Source organism: Aristolochia californica, unplaced genomic scaffold (genome assembly GCF_029961685.1).
Source record: "Aristolochia californica isolate CCGP_79_NKW_82.1479 unplaced genomic scaffold, dmAriCali1.0.hap1 SCAF_9, whole genome shotgun sequence".
In the NCBI taxonomy this organism is placed as follows: Eukaryota; Viridiplantae; Streptophyta; class Magnoliopsida; order Piperales; family Aristolochiaceae; genus Aristolochia; species Aristolochia californica.
In genome coordinates this window covers 33,040,662-33,059,074 of record NW_027182290.1, presented here as the reverse complement: position 1 = coordinate 33,059,074, position 18,413 = coordinate 33,040,662, and the positions used below count along the sequence as shown (strand labels likewise).

The 18,413-nt window shown below is 38.2% G+C and overlaps 3 protein-coding genes across 6 annotated transcripts; 2 read left to right on the top strand and 1 right to left on the bottom strand.

Annotated features, from left to right (window-relative positions):
* Positions 1-1,199: 1,199 nt before the first annotated feature.
* LOC137940002 (uncharacterized) lies at positions 1,200-4,283 on the bottom strand. The gene is made up of 6 exons (XM_068784895.1): positions 3,910-4,283; positions 3,157-3,499; positions 2,849-3,065; positions 2,094-2,631; positions 1,907-2,005; positions 1,200-1,546 (listed from the first exon to the last, which is right to left on the bottom strand). Exons 1-6 carry the CDS (start codon positions 3,962-3,964, stop codon positions 1,290-1,292), a joined length of 1,509 nt encoding a protein of 502 aa, XP_068640996.1. The 5' UTR covers positions 3,965-4,283; the 3' UTR covers positions 1,200-1,289.
* Positions 4,284-4,336: 53 nt separating this feature from the next.
* LOC137940004 (transcription initiation factor TFIID subunit 10-like) lies at positions 4,337-9,139 on the top strand. Of its 4 annotated transcripts, none has more exons than XM_068784900.1 (6): positions 4,337-4,531; positions 4,632-4,696; positions 7,004-7,066; positions 8,115-8,172; positions 8,744-8,794; positions 8,933-9,139. In XM_068784900.1, exons 1-6 carry the CDS (start codon positions 4,448-4,450, stop codon positions 8,960-8,962), a joined length of 351 nt encoding a protein of 116 aa, XP_068641001.1. In that variant the 5' UTR covers positions 4,337-4,447; the 3' UTR covers positions 8,963-9,139. The 4 variants fall into 4 exon arrangements, with proteins under 4 accessions (XP_068641001.1, XP_068640998.1, XP_068641000.1 ...); XM_068784897.1 differs by having other exon boundaries at positions 8,892-9,139; XM_068784899.1 differs by having other exon boundaries at positions 4,632-4,700; positions 8,892-9,139.
* Positions 9,140-9,726: 587 nt separating this feature from the next.
* Positions 9,727-13,650, top strand: LOC137940003 (enolase 1, chloroplastic-like). Its single transcript, XM_068784896.1, has 7 exons — positions 9,727-10,196; positions 11,602-11,909; positions 12,334-12,488; positions 12,579-12,896; positions 12,989-13,135; positions 13,228-13,278; positions 13,436-13,650. The coding sequence occupies exons 1-7, from the start codon at positions 9,793-9,795 to the stop codon at positions 13,499-13,501; spliced, it is 1,449 nt and encodes a 482-aa protein (XP_068640997.1). The 5' UTR covers positions 9,727-9,792; the 3' UTR covers positions 13,502-13,650.
* The last annotated feature ends 4,763 nt before the right edge of the window (positions 13,651-18,413 follow it).

Here is an 18,413-nt window from a genome sequence, read left to right as displayed (position 1 = left end):
TGCAGCTATCCAGGGTTACTTTAATATCCAATATCCATTCTAGTATAGATTTGGACATATATAAGGTTTCCAATTGTTGAAGCATAACGAATGTTTTCTAGTTGTTTCCTTTCAAAGTCATTATGTGGGCATTGGTTTAAACTGGACAGGTCCCCTTTCATAATGGATGTTACACTAGGTCAGTAATTTGACATCCTAAATTTCTCAACTAATTTATTGATATAGGTTTACTAACAATCATAAAGTACCTTGTTATTTATTTTTATTAATTTTAATGCCAGTGATATAAGATATCTCACCGATATCTTTCATATAAAAAATGTTAATAGAGAAAAACTTTTACCTCATAAAGCAAGCCTATATCATTGGTTGTAAGTAAAATATCATCCACTTACAAAACTAAAAAGATGATTTTACTCTTTTTAACTTTGTGGTATATACATTGATCCATAACATTTTTGACAAAACTGAATGCAGATATAACATTATGAAATTTCTAAAACCACATATAGGAGGCTAACTTTAACTAATATATGTATTTTCTAAGTTTGCAAACCAAATTACCATTTCAGATAGTTCATTTAAAACCTTTTTCTCTAAGTCTCCTTAGAAGAATGCCATTTTTATATTAATTGAATGTAAATATAACTTAAGAAATGAGTAACTAATATCAATGATGATACAAAATAAATCTTTCTTTGAAATAGGAAAGACCGTCTCTCAATAATCAATTCCTTCCGATTGTGTGAACCCTAATCAATTCCTTCCGATTGTGTGAACCCTAATCCTCTGACAACAAATTGGGTCTTGTAAACTCATTTACAACCAATGATCCTTACTCTATTAGGCAACTCAAGAGAGTCGACTTTCCATCATAGAATCTGTCTCATCCTTGATAGCATATTACTATAAGTTAGATTTACTACAATACATAGTTTATGAAAACGTCTCAGGGTCATTTTTCAATACCGATATCATAGTCAAATTCTTAAAAGCACACCACATATTCTCTAGAAATGGCTGGCTTTCTTATTTTAATTGATCTTATCAATGTTGTTTTATCAGCCTCTTCTAGAGAATTGACTACCTCTTTGAGAGGTTGTTGTGCAATAGAATCTACATGTGGCAAAGGCTATTGTTTAACTAGACGAGGGTTGCACCACACCGACCTGGACCTGCGTAAATAAAGGAGATAGATAGCTTATGAAGCAGCTCAATTTATTCTATTTAAGCAAATGTAATCCTCTGATTTCTTACATCCCCATCTGGGATCATCTACAAAGCTAGCTTTAAGCAGGCACTTGAGGGATGGTAACCAGTGAAGCTTGGGCCTTTTCATTTGAGAAGGATAGATCAACCATATTTCCTTGCAAGTACTTTTCGTAGGCTGGCAGGTCAAAATGTCCATGGCCACACATGGCCAGCAGAATAACTTTGGCTTCTCCCGTCTCCTTGCAATGAAGTGCTTCCCTAATTGCCGCTGCTATTGCGTGAGTTGGTTCTGGTGCTGGTATCAGACCTTCTGATCGAGCAAACTGAATTGCACCTGAAATTAATTAAATTCAACAATAAACTTACAGGACCAGCTTCAGGGGAATAGTTATTGAATGCTGCAAGCTTATTTGATCAATCTAAATGCAAACCACTGTATCACTCTGTCACTCCAGTTTAAGAAAATATTCAGTTACTTCATCATTTATCCATTCAGGTAATTCTGTAGTTCTAGACTCCCCTGTGTTGATGCCAAAAATTTAGCATAACTAGTATGGAGTTGTCTATTTTGCAGAGTTAAATGTTATTGAATATAGCATCATATTAAGTGTTACATAGAACTTAACACACCCAAAGCATCATTATTGGAACAAAAACCTGAATAAAGGTAATAGGGTAAGAGAGCACGGCATACCCTGAAAGCATTCAGTTTGAGGAATTGCAATAGCTTCCATCAAACCCAATTCGTAGACATGTGAAATTAGTGGAGCCATACCATGATATCTCAAACCACCTGTATCAACAGAGCAGAATCTCTGGAATTCAGGAAACCACTGGCAGGCCATGGAAGATGCAAAATGTTAAAAGTCCAGAAGACTTACCGGCATGAATTGGGTCTGGTATGAAATCATGCCCCAGGGTGTGCATCTTCAGCAATGGTGTCAGCCCAGCTGTGTCACCAAAGTCATAAGCATAGACACCTTTGGTAAGTGAAGGACAGGCTGTTGGTTCCACAGCTCTTATGACAGGATTGATTCTTCCCCTGAGCTTCTCTCTAATGAATGGAAATGTGAGACCCGCAAAATTGGATCCTCCACCAGTGCAACCAATGATAATATCAGGCATCTCTCCTACTGCTTCCATCTGTTTTATACATTCCTCACCAATTACAGTCTGGTGCAGAAGTACATGATTCAGTACACTACCCAAGGAGTATTTAGTATCATCATTTAGAGCTGCAACTTCTACAGCTTCTGAAATTGCTATTCCCAAACTACCAGGGGTTGATGGATCTTTTGAGAGCATTTTCCTGCCTGCCTCAGTTATTTCTGATGGAGATGGGTGTACTTTAGCTCCCCAAGTCTGCATCATTAATTTCCTGTATGGTTTCTGATCATAGGATGCTCTAACTTGCCATACCTGCACAGATATCAATTATTACAAAAAAGTCATTAAGTTCATGAATTATCAATTTCTACATGTATGTAGTTTTCCTCAATAGAGAATTTTGTATCCAAAGAAGAAAGTAAACAGAGCAACTAAGCCAGTGTATCCACAATCTGAATTAGCTTGATTGACACCTGCATAATGCCATTGTACATAAAATTTGTTCTCTTCATCAGTAAAGAATTCTTACTTCACAATTAAGTCCAAATAAGCTACATGCAAAGGCTAATGCACACCCCCATTGCCCAGCACCAGTTTCAGTCACCAGATTCTTGACGCCTTCTTGTGCATTATACCATGCTTGAGGGACTGCTGTATTCGGTTTGTGAGAGCCAGCCGGGCTCGTCCCTTCATACTTATAGTAGATTCTGGCAGGTGTTCCTAGAAGTTTTTCCAGTCTCTTCGCCCTGACAAAAATGAGAGAGAAATTTCCTTCTTTATATTGGTCGTCGTCATCTTTCATTGAAATGCAATCGCAAGAGGGTCAAGAGAGCCGACCTGATTAATGGGGTTGGACGCCAAAGTCTGTATATATCAATAACTTCATCTGGAATATCGACAAATTTCTCTTCAGTAACCTCTTGTCTGATGAGCTCATTGGGGAAAAGGGGAGATAAATCTTCAAGTCTCAGAGGATTTAGAGACACCGGGTGCAAAGGTGGAGGAGGTTTGACCGAAAGATCTGCAGCAAGATTATACCATCGACGAGGAATGTCCTCCGCTTTACGTGCAGTTATGGAATTAGCTCCTGCTTTCACTCTTCTGGTCGAGGAAAGAAGCTTCGGAGGTAATGTCCTCAGCTTCAAATTTGATGGAGTGCTCTGAATCCATTCCTTGTTCACTGGAAATAAAAATAAATAAATAAATAAAAAGAAGATCAAGATCAGTGAGTTCCCTAGCAAAATGGAATCTTGATCCAAAAATCCGTTATTATGCTTTTCTGCAAGTCTTGGGTTTCAATTAGTGAACCAAATGCACCTAAAGTCAGCACTTTACGAGTACTCTACTGGGTGTTCAGTATTCACAAACCAAAAATATCTACTTTTAGCGTACTTATGTTCAAGACCCATTTATTTCACCTGCTCCGTCGCCTGGCACCCATTTCCAGCTAGTTCCAGGGTTCAATAGCAAAACTGCTAACTCGAGAAAACTTCCCAAGATCATGAAATTTCCATGCGCAGAGAAAAGCAAGAAAAAGGAAAAGAAAATAAATGGTAAACAAAAATAAACAGACAGTGTCAGTCCCCAAACCTCTCTTATCGCCAGAAATGCTACGACAGGGGGACGAGAGAAGCATACTCTCCATGGAATATGTTTATGCGAAATCCAGGAGACGATTAGGGTCTTTTGCTAGAGACGAATAAAGCTAGTGTCTTCACTTCGATTTCGCCGGTGTAAATATAATCATGCTAAGTTTTCTGCTTCCGAGGGCATTGTCTATTCACGAACGACTCTAGTCGACAGACTACGGCACTCCAACCAGAGCAACAGCTTGTCATAAATGTATGCACTTCAGATCCAAGCTAGTTTCCCGGACGCAATCGTCTTCCTTTGATTTGTCTTCCGAAGTCCCAACTCCTAACACCTAACCAGAGACGGCGGAGAGGCACGGGTCGGGTAGACCCCAAACCGATGACCAACCCGCAACCTCATCCCATTCCCATTACCGTAAACCCGACTTTAAGTCCCGACCTATCCTCCGTCTCTGTAAACCGATTATGGAGTGTCATATAATATTACTTTTCCTACATACTTCGTCACTCTTCTTTGAGAGGGTTTTAAGTCAGCCATGAATCCTTCGAACGAGGCTCGGCACGACGACGATGCTGCGCTTACAGACTTCCTTGCCTCCCTTATGGACTATGCTCCCACTGTAACCTCTTTATCTCTTTCTGGGAGTTCGACGATCTGTCTTCCAATTTTGCTCGTTTTCTCTGAACGCTCTCGCCTTGTCTGTATTCTGTCTTGTCCAGATACCGGACGAATTGGTGGAGCATTATGTCGCCAAGAGCGGATTCCAGTGCCCTGATGTGCGATTGTAGGTATTCTTCTCCTACTATCGCCGTCTCTGACCCATTAATTGATTTGTTAATGATTTGTAGGGTTTTATTTTGGTTCTTTAGTCTTCTTGTTCTGGTCTTTTTGTGTTCATGGAAATTCACGCAGCTTGTAATCTTGTTTCTCATCTAACTTTATTCGAGTTTGAGTTGCCATGGTAATTTGATTAGTTGCCTGCCTCCGGCTTGAACCCATCATATTATAAACTAGAGTGAAGTTTCCCTTCAATGGGAAATTGGTACATGGTGCGGTGTGTTCATTCTTGTTCGGGTTTTGCTACCATGTTATTTCGTTTATTTCTAAGTTAAGATTTCCTCTTGTATTAATTCTTTTGTTTTGCATACTAAGAGGTGATCAATTATCGGCTACAAATGAGGACTTAAGTAGATAGCTTTTGTCGTCATCATCATCTGAGCCTTATTTCAACTTCGTTGAGGTTGTCTAAGTCATATAATTTGACCAAATATTATCGAATGCTTAGTAATTGCTAAAAAAGTTGGAAACCTATCTATCCTTTTTGGTCAATTAATCAAATATTCAGGTCTGCTAACTAGAAGGGGACTCTAAGGTTTCTAACTTCAGAATTGGAGATTTTACCAAGTCTCTAATGATTTATCTAAATGCCAGACTGTTAAATGCTTGCAAAGTTCATGCAATTAATTGATGCAAATAGATGAATATCAATTTCAGTGACATGATGTCTAGTTGATTTTTGCCTTTATTATTCATTTTGAAATAAGGACCTTATTTGCATTAGAATCTTGTGCATCCTCTTCCTTTGTTATTTTTTTTTTCCTTTCAACATAAGTAGTCACTTGCATGTCAAACTTGAGATGCTCACTAGATAGCATTTATTGTTTAATAAGCAATCATCTATAGTACGTCAAAGTTTCATGCTAATCATCATACATTTTTTTTTCCTAACTATATTGCCCTTATTTTTCTTATTTCCTGCCTATAACCAATAGTGGTTCTAGATGGATTGATATCTAAATTAATGCTGCAGCTGCATGGGAAGTGTGAAATTTCACACCAGACAAATAGAGCTTCCACATGAACTCACCAGTGCGTTTCTTAAGTTCTGTTTGTACTGTCTATGAAGTTTGCTTCAAAATATCAGTTGCTGGGCTCTTTCTAATATCATGCTTTGTTTAAAAAAAACCTATTTTTTGGCTTGAAATGATTTTGTTATTTTATTTTTAAAATATTTTTATGTGTTTTTGGAAGGGGATGTTTTGTTTAGATCTATTTTTTTTTTAATAATGCGAGAGTGATTTTATTGAAGGAGAGAAGGGAAAACAAGACCATCTCAAAGAGGGTCAGAGACCAACAAACTGATTACATAAAAATTGAAAAGAAAACTTCAATGGTTAAAAAAGATCTGCTTAGTTTAGTTTAGGTGAATTCCTCTTAGAAACTAAGATGAGATACCTTTGTTGACAGTTAGCTATTATGCCTCAGACCTCATTATCTATCTTAGTTGTTCATTTTTGCATTTGCCTGAATATTTTCAACTTTCACGATCTGTCTCCTTTGTTGTCTGACCCCTGTAAAGTCTTATCCTCAATCTTCTTCACAACAATAATCAATCACCTGAAGCCTTTTATTTTTATTTTTTTGGTGAAAAAAATCACATGAAGCTTTTCATCATGTCATTGCTTCCATTGTCTTCAAAAAATCATTAAATATATGTATAAAAGTCACAAAAAGTTGTCTTGGCCTGTGTTTGTATCTCGGGGCTATTACAAAGGATGTGGTTCCAGATGGAAATATGCCATGATATGATACCGTACAGTGATAATGTAAATGACCCAGTTTAGACAAAAGCAAATTCTTGGAGCATATCCTTCAGGTTCTTTGTGCATCCATCTTGATAAAATTATAAATTTTCTCTTGTGTATGGAAAACATTGCCCATCATTTTTTTTATTTTTTTTAAATGAAAACATTGCCATCATCTTACTCAATTTTTTCATTTTTTGACTATATCAACCTAAGTAGAAGAAGAGAAATCTGAAAAAAATTACTATTAGCAAGCAGCACAGAAAAGGTGGTAGTTTATCTCCTTGGGCAGTTAGAAATACCTCTAGGGCTGTGCTTTGTCATGTATGTGGCTTGAAGTCCTCTTGTATAGTAGGGGACCAAATTTCTGAAGTCTTATATTCTGAAGTCTGAAATCAGCATGTCACCTTCTTCCTGTGAACAGCCAGATAATCATTTATTTCATGTAAATTTCTAAATTATAAGTTTATGTAGCTGATGTGTAACTGTTGCTCTACCAATGACAGAATCAGGCTGGTAGCTGTTGCTGCACAAAAGTTTATTGCAGAAGTTGCTAATGATGCACTACAGTATGGTTTTATTCTCGGTTTCTCATCCGATTTTTTCCATGAAATTGTTAGAACGGTTATGGGGTTTCTGTTTCTTTCTCTGGGAAATGATGTTAGAGCAATTTGTCTGTGGACCGTTGTTGTCCTCATTTATGAAGAGTTGTGGTACATCTAAATGACTTGTGCATTCAGAAGGTAGTCATATATTTACATGTCCTGGTGGTACTATGGGTTTTCCTTGGACAACATAGGAAATACAACAGAGCATATATTTGCATTCAGATAAGCTGGATTTTATTTTTTAAAGGTCCATTGCTTTTATCAGCAGAGCAATCAAAGCATTATAAACACAACATAGGATACAAACCTGGAACAACATTCTCTAAAGATCAAGAGAGGGACCAGAGCAAAGGAAGACTTTGGTAACTCCAGTTTTAGCTAGCTTGTCAGCCACTGATCTTGGAATTTTACTCCAAGCCATATGGCATTCAGATGATAGATATGCAATCTAATCAGATGATATGTCTTCCTAAGAGCCCAAGGGACAGGGCCTTTCTTGCTTCCCCAGCCAATCACTAGAGCGGAATTGCCTTGTGACAATCTATATACCAAAAAGTTACTGGAAATGATGGCATTGAGATAGGTTCCATGTGGGCTCTACAAGACTTCACTGCCACTCTATATGAAGCACTTATTCCAAACCACTAGACTTGGACAACTGGTGAACATATTCTAATCCACTCAATTTTAGATAATGTGAGCTGTCTGTCAGATGATAGATTTCACTGTGATGATTAGTCAGATGGCAGTAATCATCAGAGTGATTTGTTTTTCGTAATGGTTGATCTCTGGAGGAATTTTTTGTACTTGGGGTCCTACAAAACAATGTAGCTGTTAAAATGGTTCTTCTGCATAGATAGATTTTACTGGTAGTTGTGTTCATTTCTAGATTCGGTTCTGGATTATTTGAAGCACTTTCATGTTGAGTGTCAATCTCTCTTCTTAAGAGAAAAACTTTCATATCAAGTGATTGAGCAATCTTTGACTATCAAAAACATTCTCCTTGTAGGCAGTGCAAGGCTAGGCAATCAGCAGCTGTAAAAGATAAGAGAGACAAGCAACAGAAGGTATTTGTTGTAATTTTATTTGATGAAGTTAGGGGTGGACACCTGTTCTAGAGGAACCCGACCCGACCTGAAAAACCAAGGTTTAGGTTTTCCCCCTCACCTTTCAGGATGGGATGAGGTTGGGGGAAAAAACCAGGCAATGTCGGGGTAGGGACGGGGTTAAGGAAAAAAACCATGCAATTTTGGGGTAGGGATGGATTTTGCCAAACCAGACCAAAACCCAATCCAAACTTGACCCAATCCTGATATAATAATATGTATTTAAAAGAAAGAATTCTCTTAATTTTGGGGGTATTTTATTATTATTTAATTTCATCTTGTGAAATCGATTTTGTGCATTATAGTGATTTTTATATATTTAATTTAAAAAAAAAAATTATAATGTTAAATGAATGGTGGATTGAGTCATCGCTAATGATGGGGTTGGATTTTCAACTTCAACCCCGTCTGGGTTTTTTTTGGGGTTCAGGTTTTAGGGTAGGGTTTGGGTCTTCAAAAACCTGACCCAACACATACCTACTACCACTAGATGGTGTGCTTGTCAATATCTAATCACTTTTTGTGACCACAGGATAAACGGTTAATCTTAACAATGGAGGATCTTTCCAAGGCTCTACGTGAGGTAAGCAGATATGGGTTTTGCTAGGATGTAGTTATGGATGCTGCTTAAGCTTATCTCTCTGTACTTATGGTTGATACACCTTTTAATGGATCAACAGTATGGTGTGAATCTGAGACACCAAGAGTATTTTGCTGACAGTCCTTCGACTGGGATGGATCAAACTGTTAGAGAAGAATAGATGAGGGTCATTCCATGATGCACAAAGTGTAACTGAAGTTGCCGTAGATACTTTCAGGCATTTTCTTCTGTTGTATTCTCTTAGGTAATTCTTGCGATTCCTGACTGAGGTTGAAATTGTTTGTAAACATACACCATTTTCAGTCCATGAATTCATATTTCATCTTTGATACTGCTTTTTCTTCAGTTAGACACTTGCAATTTCTACACAGATCTGATATTACCAATCTTGTGAAAGATAACTATTATGATCCAAGTTCTTTGCAACCCACTTCTACTCTTTCTGCTTTGATGGTCTGTTACAATTTCATCAATTGTATAGCCTTCTTATTGAGCTCCCGTATTATTTATTGGCGGTCAAAGAAAAGTAATGACGCATCAGCAATAAGTACTAGGAACTTGTGGAAGAAGGTTTTAAACAAAATAGCTCGGTATTCGTTTCCAAAATAGTCTGTTAACGACTGAAACAGAAAAAACAAAACTGGCTTGAAAGGAAAGGAAGGCAGGCAACAAAGAACATTCGTTTAAATCGCGTCCCGCTGGTCTCTGGCCGGCTCAGGGACCCTGAGGTCATCGCTTCAGACCATCCATAGAAAGTGGGACCCAGACCAACCACGTAGGCGAACGTGCTCATATTCTACACGTGCTTTACTTCTCACATTCTCACTGTTGTGTGCTCTGGTCTACCAACCACCCGCGATCAAACAAGTATAAAATGTCCCATTCTCTGCTTTCATCGCCTCCCGGGCGGACTTCTCAACTCTGTCCCCTATTTAAAAACCCATCTTTTTCTTTCCGCACACCATTCAACTTTTTCTGCGATGGCTGTCATCCCCAACTCCTCGCTCCTCCAAAAGCCATTCTTGTCCTCCAGAATCCCCTCCCTTTCCGTTCCGTCCTTCTCTTCTCAAAAGGCTCGCCCTCTGACAGTCCGGAGCTCGATCGCCGCCTCTCCGACGGTGCTCAAGGCTGCAAAAGCTTCGACAGTGAAGTCGGTTAAGGCGAGGCAGATCATAGATAGCAGGGGGAATCCTACTGTAGAGGTTGATTTGGTGACCGATGATTTGTTTAGATCAGCTGTCCCAAGCGGGGCGTCTACTGGAATCTACGAGGCTTTGGAGCTTAGAGATTGTGATAAGGGAGTTTATGGCGGCAAAGGTGTTTTGAATGCGGTGAAGAACATTAATGAGCAGTTGGGGCCAAAGCTGATTGGCGTGGATGTGAGGTAAGCAGAGAAGCTCAGTAGTGTTGTTTGCTGCTTTCGGTTGTAGTAATGCCAATTTTTCTTCTTCCTGTGAAATGCTGGAGGTATTTGAGTTGATACATTTTTCTTTTGCTCAGAACGGGAAGTTGTTTTGTTTTGAAACTGCGAAATCAAGTCTGAGTATGACGCTTATTCCAGTTTGAATTTAATTAAAACTTTAAACAGGGCTGCAACGTTCTTACTAGTAAATGAGTATTACTGGACTAGAGGATTCTGGGAACATGATGTCAGAAAGCATGGAAAGTTATGAAGCCAAGTCTAAATCTGCTAGTGTATTGAGTGGTGGTTTGAACTTCTGCAAGACCTTATGCACTCTTTGGAACCTGTTTTGAACAATTTCATGATGCATTATTTTTAATTTTAGTTGCTGAATATATACACTTCTACGCACAGAGATAAGGGTTTATAATTTTCTTTTTCTTCTTTTTTGTGATTTGGCATTAGTGTGGATACTTAGATGCGTTCTTACAAATATTTTCACATCTCAGCCTTTCGGTAATGAAATCCGCTCACGAAGAAGTGTACTAATAAAATCGTATGTGGCAGCAGAATGGGCATGTGTACAAGACGTTAGCACGATATGGTCTTTATCTGCATGACTTAACTGCAGGAAATTTTCATACTTTCTACCATGCTCGAATTAAGCATTTGAAGCCTTTTAGTGTGAGGTTATGTTGTTAAATCACATTATTCTAATATTTGGAACCTACATCAAGTGCATTACTTCGATGGTTAAAGTTCCATATAGAAGAATTTAAACTTGTTATTTGGACATTCAAAGTGGCATCTACTTGGATCTTGCGGTATATACATCAGGCACAGGAACTGGATCAGATCTCATTCCTGTTCTTACTACTTTGTTACCATCTAAGTGGGCAGCTGCTTGGTATTCTGGCCGCGTATTTTTACAAACCGTGGATCAACTTTTATTGGACAGTTCCATATCTTCAATTGATTACAGGCTTTTAAACCTTGATTTTGGCATTACTTTTCTGAAGTCAACTGAAACATGTAGGAGGTTTCCAGTGTTCAACTTGTGTTGAATTCAGGAACTATTGAACTAAAAAGAGGAAATATCTGCTCTTACTTCACTAATATATGCTCTCATTGATCAAGTAGGCTGCTTTGTTTAACGAGCGTTTTAGCACATAATTGCATGCCAGAATCCAGTATTCTGTTAACCCATTAGGCCAAAGTACAGAAGCTGCCCAGCCTCATGTAGCATAAAATCATAAAGAACCCTCAGTCTTCGATGCTTTTCTGTTCAATTTGGACCCACATTTACTTCTCATATGGTATGTCTCTATAAATATCTAAAGAACTCGTTCCAAACAGTACTCTGATGTTGTATGCATGTTCTAATCAGGAATCAAACAGATGTTGATGCAATTATGCTGGAAATGGATGGGACACCAAACAAATCAAAGTTGGGGGCCAATGCCATTCTTGGAGTGTCACTAAGTGTTTGTAGAGCAGGTGCTGGAGCGAAGGGATTGCCTCTGTACAGGCATATTCAAGAATTAGCTGATACGAAGGAGCTAGTTATGCCTGTTCCTGCCTTCAATGTGATCAATGGCGGAAGTCATGCTGGCAATAATCTGGCCATGCAAGAGTTCATGATATTACCTGTAGGTGCTTCGTCATTTGCTGAGGCCATGCGCATGGGAAGTGAAGGTTAGGAATTTCTTGCTTTCTTTTTTTTTTAAATTATTTTAATTTGCTTCTGTTATTAGGAAACCCCATCTTTGTTCATCTCTTGGTTTACATAGCTCATCTGGGCAGGCGTCCAGATACTATAGCCTACTGTATATTTTTTGATAGGAAGTGAAGGTTAGAAATTTCTTGCTTTCCTTTTTTTAAAAAATATTTAATTTTCTTCTGTTATCAGGAGACTGCATCTTTGTTCATCTCTTGGTTTACTTAGCTCATATGGGCAGGCGTCCAGATACTATAGCCTACTGTATATTTTATTATTATTATTTTCTAATTTTTATGTTCTACTTTTAAAATTGAACCTCGTCATTGGACAGTTTATTGATTAGATTTCCTTTTTGACATCTGTATTTGACTAACTGCTTGAGTTTTTATTTTGTAACAGTGTATCATACCTTGAAGGACATTATCAAGGCAAAATATGGACAGGATGCATGCAATGTTGGTGATGAGGGAGGCTTTGCCCCCAACGTTCAGGACAACAGGGAGGGTTTGGTTTTACTTCTTGGTGCAATTGAAAAAGCTGGCTACACTGGCAAGGTAATCTTTCTGACCCAACAAGATAGTACTTCTCTTTTTTTTTATTATTTATAAGAACTTCAGAGTAGTCTACAATGTGGATATCATCAGATAAAAATTGGTATGGATGTTGCTGCTTCCGAGTTCTTGACAAAAGACGGGAAATATGACTTGAACTTCAAGAAGCAGCCAAATGATGGATCTCACGTGCTCTCAGCCCAGCGCCTTGGTGAACTGTACAAGGAGTTTATCAGAGACTTTCCAATTGTGTCAATTGAAGATCCCTTTGATCAAGATGATTGGAGTTCCTGGGCATCTCTACAATCCTCTGTTGACATCCAACTAGTTGGAGATGACTTGCTGGTTACAAATCCAAAGAGGATAGCTGATGCAATCGAGAAAAAGGCCTGCAATGGTTTGCTATTAAAGGCGAGTGCTCTCCCTCTCTTCTTTTGCTCTCTCTCTCTCTTTCTCACACACATACTCACTCATTCACTCATGGATAACCATTTTTGTTGCAGGTTAACCAGATTGGTTCAGTCACTGAATCTATACAAGCTGCCCTTGACTCCAAAGCTGCGGGATGGGGTGTCATGGTCAGTCATCGAAGTGGTGAGACGGAGGATAATTTTATTGCTGATCTATCGGTTGGTCTAGCAAGTGGACAGGTATGATTTACTTACCGTTCTTACCTTCTTAGACATCTTTCTTTTAGTTTCTTTATCTCATGATGTTTTAATTATGTTTGTTTTTCATGCAGATCAAAACAGGAGCTCCCTGCCGTAGTGAACGATTGGCTAAGTATAATCAGGTACTAACTACTGTCCGTCTATTGTGAAAATGTAGTTTTCTCTCTGATATAAAAAAAAAAAAAAAGTATAAGCAGGATTATCTACTGCTAGGACATTTGAATAGATTTAGCTATAAGTTTTGACTTGTTAATTTTTTAAATGTTGACTTTGTTCCAGCTTTTGCGCATTGAAGAAGAGCTAGGGAGTGTGCGCTATGCTGGAGAAAGTTTCAGGTCACCATAGAAAACTTTGACATAATCCTATCTTCTCACGGGTTTCAGGTCACCGTAGAAAACTTTGATGTAATTCTGCCTTCTCACGGGAAATAAGGTACTGAATTAAATACATGAGGTGCAAGATAAGATATTGTAGCAAAGCAGAAGTTTTTTGTTGTAGTGGTCTCTTCAGATGTATCTAAAAAGCATCAATGGACTACTAATTGTTATCAGTAGGGGTGGCTTCGAACCGAGCCGACTCGCGAGCGGCTCGAGTTCGGATCGGTTCAATTCGTTATCTATCGAGCTCGAGCCAAGCTTGAGCTCTGAAATCGGCTCTCGTTTACCTTAACGAGCCGAGCTCGATCGAAGCCAGGTTCGGTTCGTCAGCTCGAGGTGAGTTGGGAGCGGGAGCGAGAGCGAGGGGGGGAAAAATTTTCCTCCCCTCGTCACCGCCGATCCCCTCTCGTCGGCTATTGTCGCCGCCTCTACCGTCGTCGATAGCTGTTCACTGGCTGTCTCTGTGGCCGTTCGTTCAATTTCTTCCTCTCCTCGTCGTCGCTTCTATTTTCGTTGTCATCGCCATCGCAGCTATTATCCTCGACGATAGATCCTCCTTGGCGTCGTAACCCCCTTCCCTCCGTGTTGTCTCGACGAAAAACTTGCACCAGTAAGTTCAGGGGAGAAATTAGGGGAGAAATAATCTCTCCTCCTCCGCACGAAGATGATTTTACACGTGCTAGATTATAAAGTAAAAAAAAATTCCTTAAACTCTACTTCCTTATAGCTTTTGAAAAAATTAAAAATACATTTTATAGAAATAAGTTTCTATGATGTCTCATGTTTTTTATAAATATTTTTCTAATTGAATTTTTTTATTAAAAATCATATAATTTTGTAAGTAAGATTTTCTTACCATGATAGGGTAGAAAATTGTATAGAAATTTTTTGAATAAGTATGTAACCGTTGATGCTGTAATATTTTTAGCATGAAGCAATTTTCATTGCAATTTTGCAATTTTGTGTTTGACATTTTATTTGATTAAAAAAAGTATAATAATATATTAAATTGATTATTAATTTTTATTTATTTCCCTAGAAGAGGCAATAAAAGGTCCATTTAACTTTTCTAAGAAATTTTTAAAATATTTCTTGAAATTTTCTAATAAGTCACTAATAGTAATATGATTTTATTTAAAGATTTTTTTTTGGGAATATGTATCATAGGAAAATATTTCTAGTTTTTTCTAGAATATAAATTTTCATCTAGGGGCACTAAGGAGGCCATAGTAAATTTATGGCCAGATTCAAAAATTACAAAACAAGCTAGACAATAATTGGAGTAAAAAAGATTAATATTAGTACATTTTAATCCATTATTGAAATTCAATCCTCAACTTCCCCTATCATTATTTTTTTTAAATGTATACATAATTTTATATATAATTTATTTGAAGCCACCCCTACGTACGAGATCATAAACAAGGAAAAAAAAAACTCTTTGTCCCTTCCTCATGGCTCTTGAAGAACTTAAAAAAATATTTTAGTAAAAATACGTTTCTAGAGAATATTACTGGTTTTTTCAATAAATGTTGAAAAGACATTTTTAGTAGAAATATAGGGACAATTAGTTCCTCATATTTTTTGAAAATATTTTTTTAATTATAAATTCTTGTTAAAAAATCATATAATTTTCTAGGTAAGATTTTCTTGCCAAGATGGGTTAGAAAACCGTATAGAAAAATTTTGAATAAGTATTTGACAATTGATGATATAATCCTTTTTAGCATGAGGCAATTTTCATAGCAATTTTGTGTTTGACATTTTATTTGATTAAAAATTTATCGATACGTATAATAATATATTAGATTAATTATTAATTATTATTTATTTCCTTAGAAAAGGTAATAAGAGGTCCATTTAACTTTCCTAAGAGATTTTAAAATATTTCTTGTAATTTTCTAGTAAGTCTCTAATAGTAATAGGATTTTATTTAAAGGATTTATAGTTTTTATTTGGGTGATTGTAAATTGATAGTGATATTTCATTTAATTTTGTTATGTTTGATTATTGTATGGAGTTTATTCATAATGTTATGCATTGTATGGAGTGTTTAGACTATTTTATGGAGTGTATAAACAATTTCATGGAGTGTTTATGGAATGCATAGACAATTTTATGGAGTGTTTATGGAGTGTTTATGCAGGTATTATGTATACAGATTATGCCCAATTTTAAGTAGAGGTCATGCCGAATTTTATATAAGTATTATATACATAGATTATGCTAAATTTTAAGTAGAGGTCATGCCGAATTTTATATAAGTATTATATACATAGATTATGCTTAATTTTAAGTAGAGGTCATACCCAATCTTATACATGTATTTTATATATAGGTTATGCCCAATTTTATGTAAAATATATGCATAATTTTATATATAATTTATTTTATATATATTTTTTGAAAAGTTTCAAATGTATCTTGAAGCTCGAGCTCGGCTCGAACTCAGTTAAAATTTTTGGGCTCGAGCTCAATAACAATTTTAGGCTCGAGACAAGGTTCGGCTCGAAATATTTAAATCAAGCTCGACTCGAACATAGGCAAGTTCGGGTTCGACTCGGCTTGATGCCACCCCTAGTTATCAGTGTGGTATTTTGTTTTAGAAATAATTGTTTGTTCTTAAATGGGAAGAGATAGGCTATTTTAGCTGCAAGTGAGTGGTTTCCTCATTGTATTTGCTCATTTCTCCGGAACACTTCAACTTACAACTTTTTTTTGCTTCAGTCTAATGATTTCCTTACTCTTACTCCAATGTTTCATCATCTTTGTTTTTTTCTTGAGCTTAGTCAAGGTAATTGGAATAAAAACTGAGGCCCTTTCTATGAATTCTATTGGCATATCCGTTTACTGTAAGTAGTAAGCTTGAATTTACTCCAAAAAGGTCATCAGAATAAGCTTGAAAACGAAAGACATAAGTGCAGAGAGATTCGCCTTCAATATGCTGTGAATTTTATGGCTATCAAAGGAGATAAAAAAAAAAAAAGTCTTGCCTGCAATTCATTTTTGTGTTGAGCGCTCATTATTTGGAGATGGAATGTTATGAACTCTTCCACTGCATCTTCGTGTGGCAGTAAATGCAAACACGTCTGAGACGAGGAATTCCATTCAGGTATCTGTTTTGTGAAATACTGGAACCTGAAAAGTCCGTCTAAGCTTTTATTTATGGATTAAAATGACTGTTTAGGAATGTTCCTTTGGCCGGAAAACAAGAGAGCATCAAACCGGTGCTTCTATCCAACCACAAGGGGCGTGAATGGAGCCCCTTTGAGACGGAGGATGAAACCATGGTGTGGCCAGACACCAAGGTCGAAGACTGCAGAAGAACAATAAGCACTTGAGTTGGCTAGATGGATGGCCAAGCACCAAGAGGCGCAACGGCCCCATCAGCCGGCCGAGACAGAAACCGTAAACGCAACAGACGCGCGCGCACGCATGACCCGGGCAGAAGGCGCATTGGTGTTTGGGGTTGCCGAAGGTCAAGTGCGCATGCGGCACGGAAGCAGCGGGCACAAAAGCGCATGAAGCGACAACGCGGGCGCCCAACGCATTTGGGGTGGCCATGTGTGCACACGTCGCGCAAGTGCATGAGGCAACAACGCGGGCGCCCAACGCATTTGGGGAGGACATGCGCGCGCATGCGTGCGCATGCAAAGTGGCAAAATCTAGGAGGTTGTATTTTGGGTTTGGTCACTCCCAGACGTCCCCTATGCCAATGAAGACTCATTTGAATGTTGATTGGGCAGCCAAAACGAAGGGAGACACCTAGGACATCCAGATACAAGATTGAGTCCAAAAGGAGCAAATCAAGGGATTTGAATGGAGGATCAAATCAAGGAGATTTGATAAGGAAGGATCTCTTCTCTCATTGGACGGAAGCATGAGAGAAGGGAGGGGTCGAAGCCTATAAATACCAAGGCATTTGACCCTTGTAAATCATTCGCCATCTTGTAGAAAAAACTTGTATAGCACGTGAGGGAGAGAATTGTAGAGAGACTCTGGTCCTCCACCTTGGACGACCAACATTGTGTTTTTAGTCATCAATACAAGGTATTCTCCCCCTCTACTCCTCTTGGTTCCCTTTGTTTTCATACTATTGTTCGACTCTAGGGGAAGGAGCATTGCGACGACGATTTAGGGAAAGAGGTTGTACTGTTTTTGAAAGACTGAAAGCAAGCCACACGCGACTTAGAATTTCCGCCAGCCTAAAAGAGTTTATGCTCTTCTAAGCCCGTGACAAAGTAGTATCAGAGCGTACGTTGCAATCAATGACTTTGACAAGTGAAGAAGATGCCTCAAGAGGCAAAGAACAAATAAGTGATGTTAACTTTCGTTTTACAACTCTTGAGCATCGTTTGAACAGTGTTGAAAACCTTTGTACAAACTAGGAGGAGTTCGTTCGAATGACGATTGAGGAGCATCAACCAACTCCGAATTGGCTGAGAGGATTTGAGGAAGACGTCCATTCAGCCATTGCCGTCATGAGGGTGGAGATGGAAAAATTGGGGAAGGATGTCAAAGACCTCACTAGGGAGTTGCGTGCCAGACTCTCCTTGTGTGAACAAGCCTTGGCAAATGGAGGGATTGTTCACACACAAGCAAAGATCAAGGTGCCTGAGCCAAAGTCTTTCACCGGAAAGAGAGACGCGAAGGTCATAGATAATTTTTTATAGCAAGTGGAGCAATACTTCCATACTAGCAAGCTCACCAACGAACAAGCAAAGGTTAGTACTGCTGCCATGTTCCTTTCTGATTATGCAATTCTTTGGTGGAGGAGGCGTATGGGAGATGAGCAAGAGGGAGAAGAGTCTGTCCAAACTTGGGATGACTTCAAGAGAGAGCTACGAAGACAGTTCTTTTTGGAAGACGTTGAGTACCAA

Bases quoted from the DNA above. Each gene is read 5' to 3' on its own strand.
- LOC137940002 (XM_068784895.1), bottom strand. From the start codon at position 3,964: ATGGAGAGTATGCTTCTCTCGTCCCCCTGTCGTAGCATTTCTGGCGAT. The intron at 3,066-3,156 runs GTCGGCTCTCTT...CATTTTTGTCAG, and splicing joins CGTCCAACCCCATTAATCAG to GGCGAAGAGACTGGAAAAAC. The intron at 1,547-1,906 runs GTATGCCGTGCT...AATTAATTTCAG, and splicing joins TCAAACTGAATGCTTTCAGG to GTGCAATTCAGTTTGCTCGA.
- LOC137940004 (XM_068784897.1), top strand. From the start codon at position 4,448: ATGAATCCTTCGAACGAGGCTCGGCACGACGACGATGCTGCGCTTACA. The intron at 4,532-4,631 runs GTAACCTCTTTA...TGTCTTGTCCAG, and splicing joins TTATGGACTATGCTCCCACT to ATACCGGACGAATTGGTGGA. The intron at 8,173-8,743 runs GTATTTGTTGTA...TTGTGACCACAG, and splicing joins AGAGAGACAAGCAACAGAAG to GATAAACGGTTAATCTTAAC.
- LOC137940003 (XM_068784896.1), top strand. From the start codon at position 9,793: ATGGCTGTCATCCCCAACTCCTCGCTCCTCCAAAAGCCATTCTTGTCC. The intron at 12,489-12,578 runs GTAATCTTTCTG...GGATATCATCAG, and splicing joins AAGCTGGCTACACTGGCAAG to ATAAAAATTGGTATGGATGT. The intron at 13,136-13,227 runs GTATGATTTACT...TTTTTCATGCAG, and splicing joins TTGGTCTAGCAAGTGGACAG to ATCAAAACAGGAGCTCCCTG.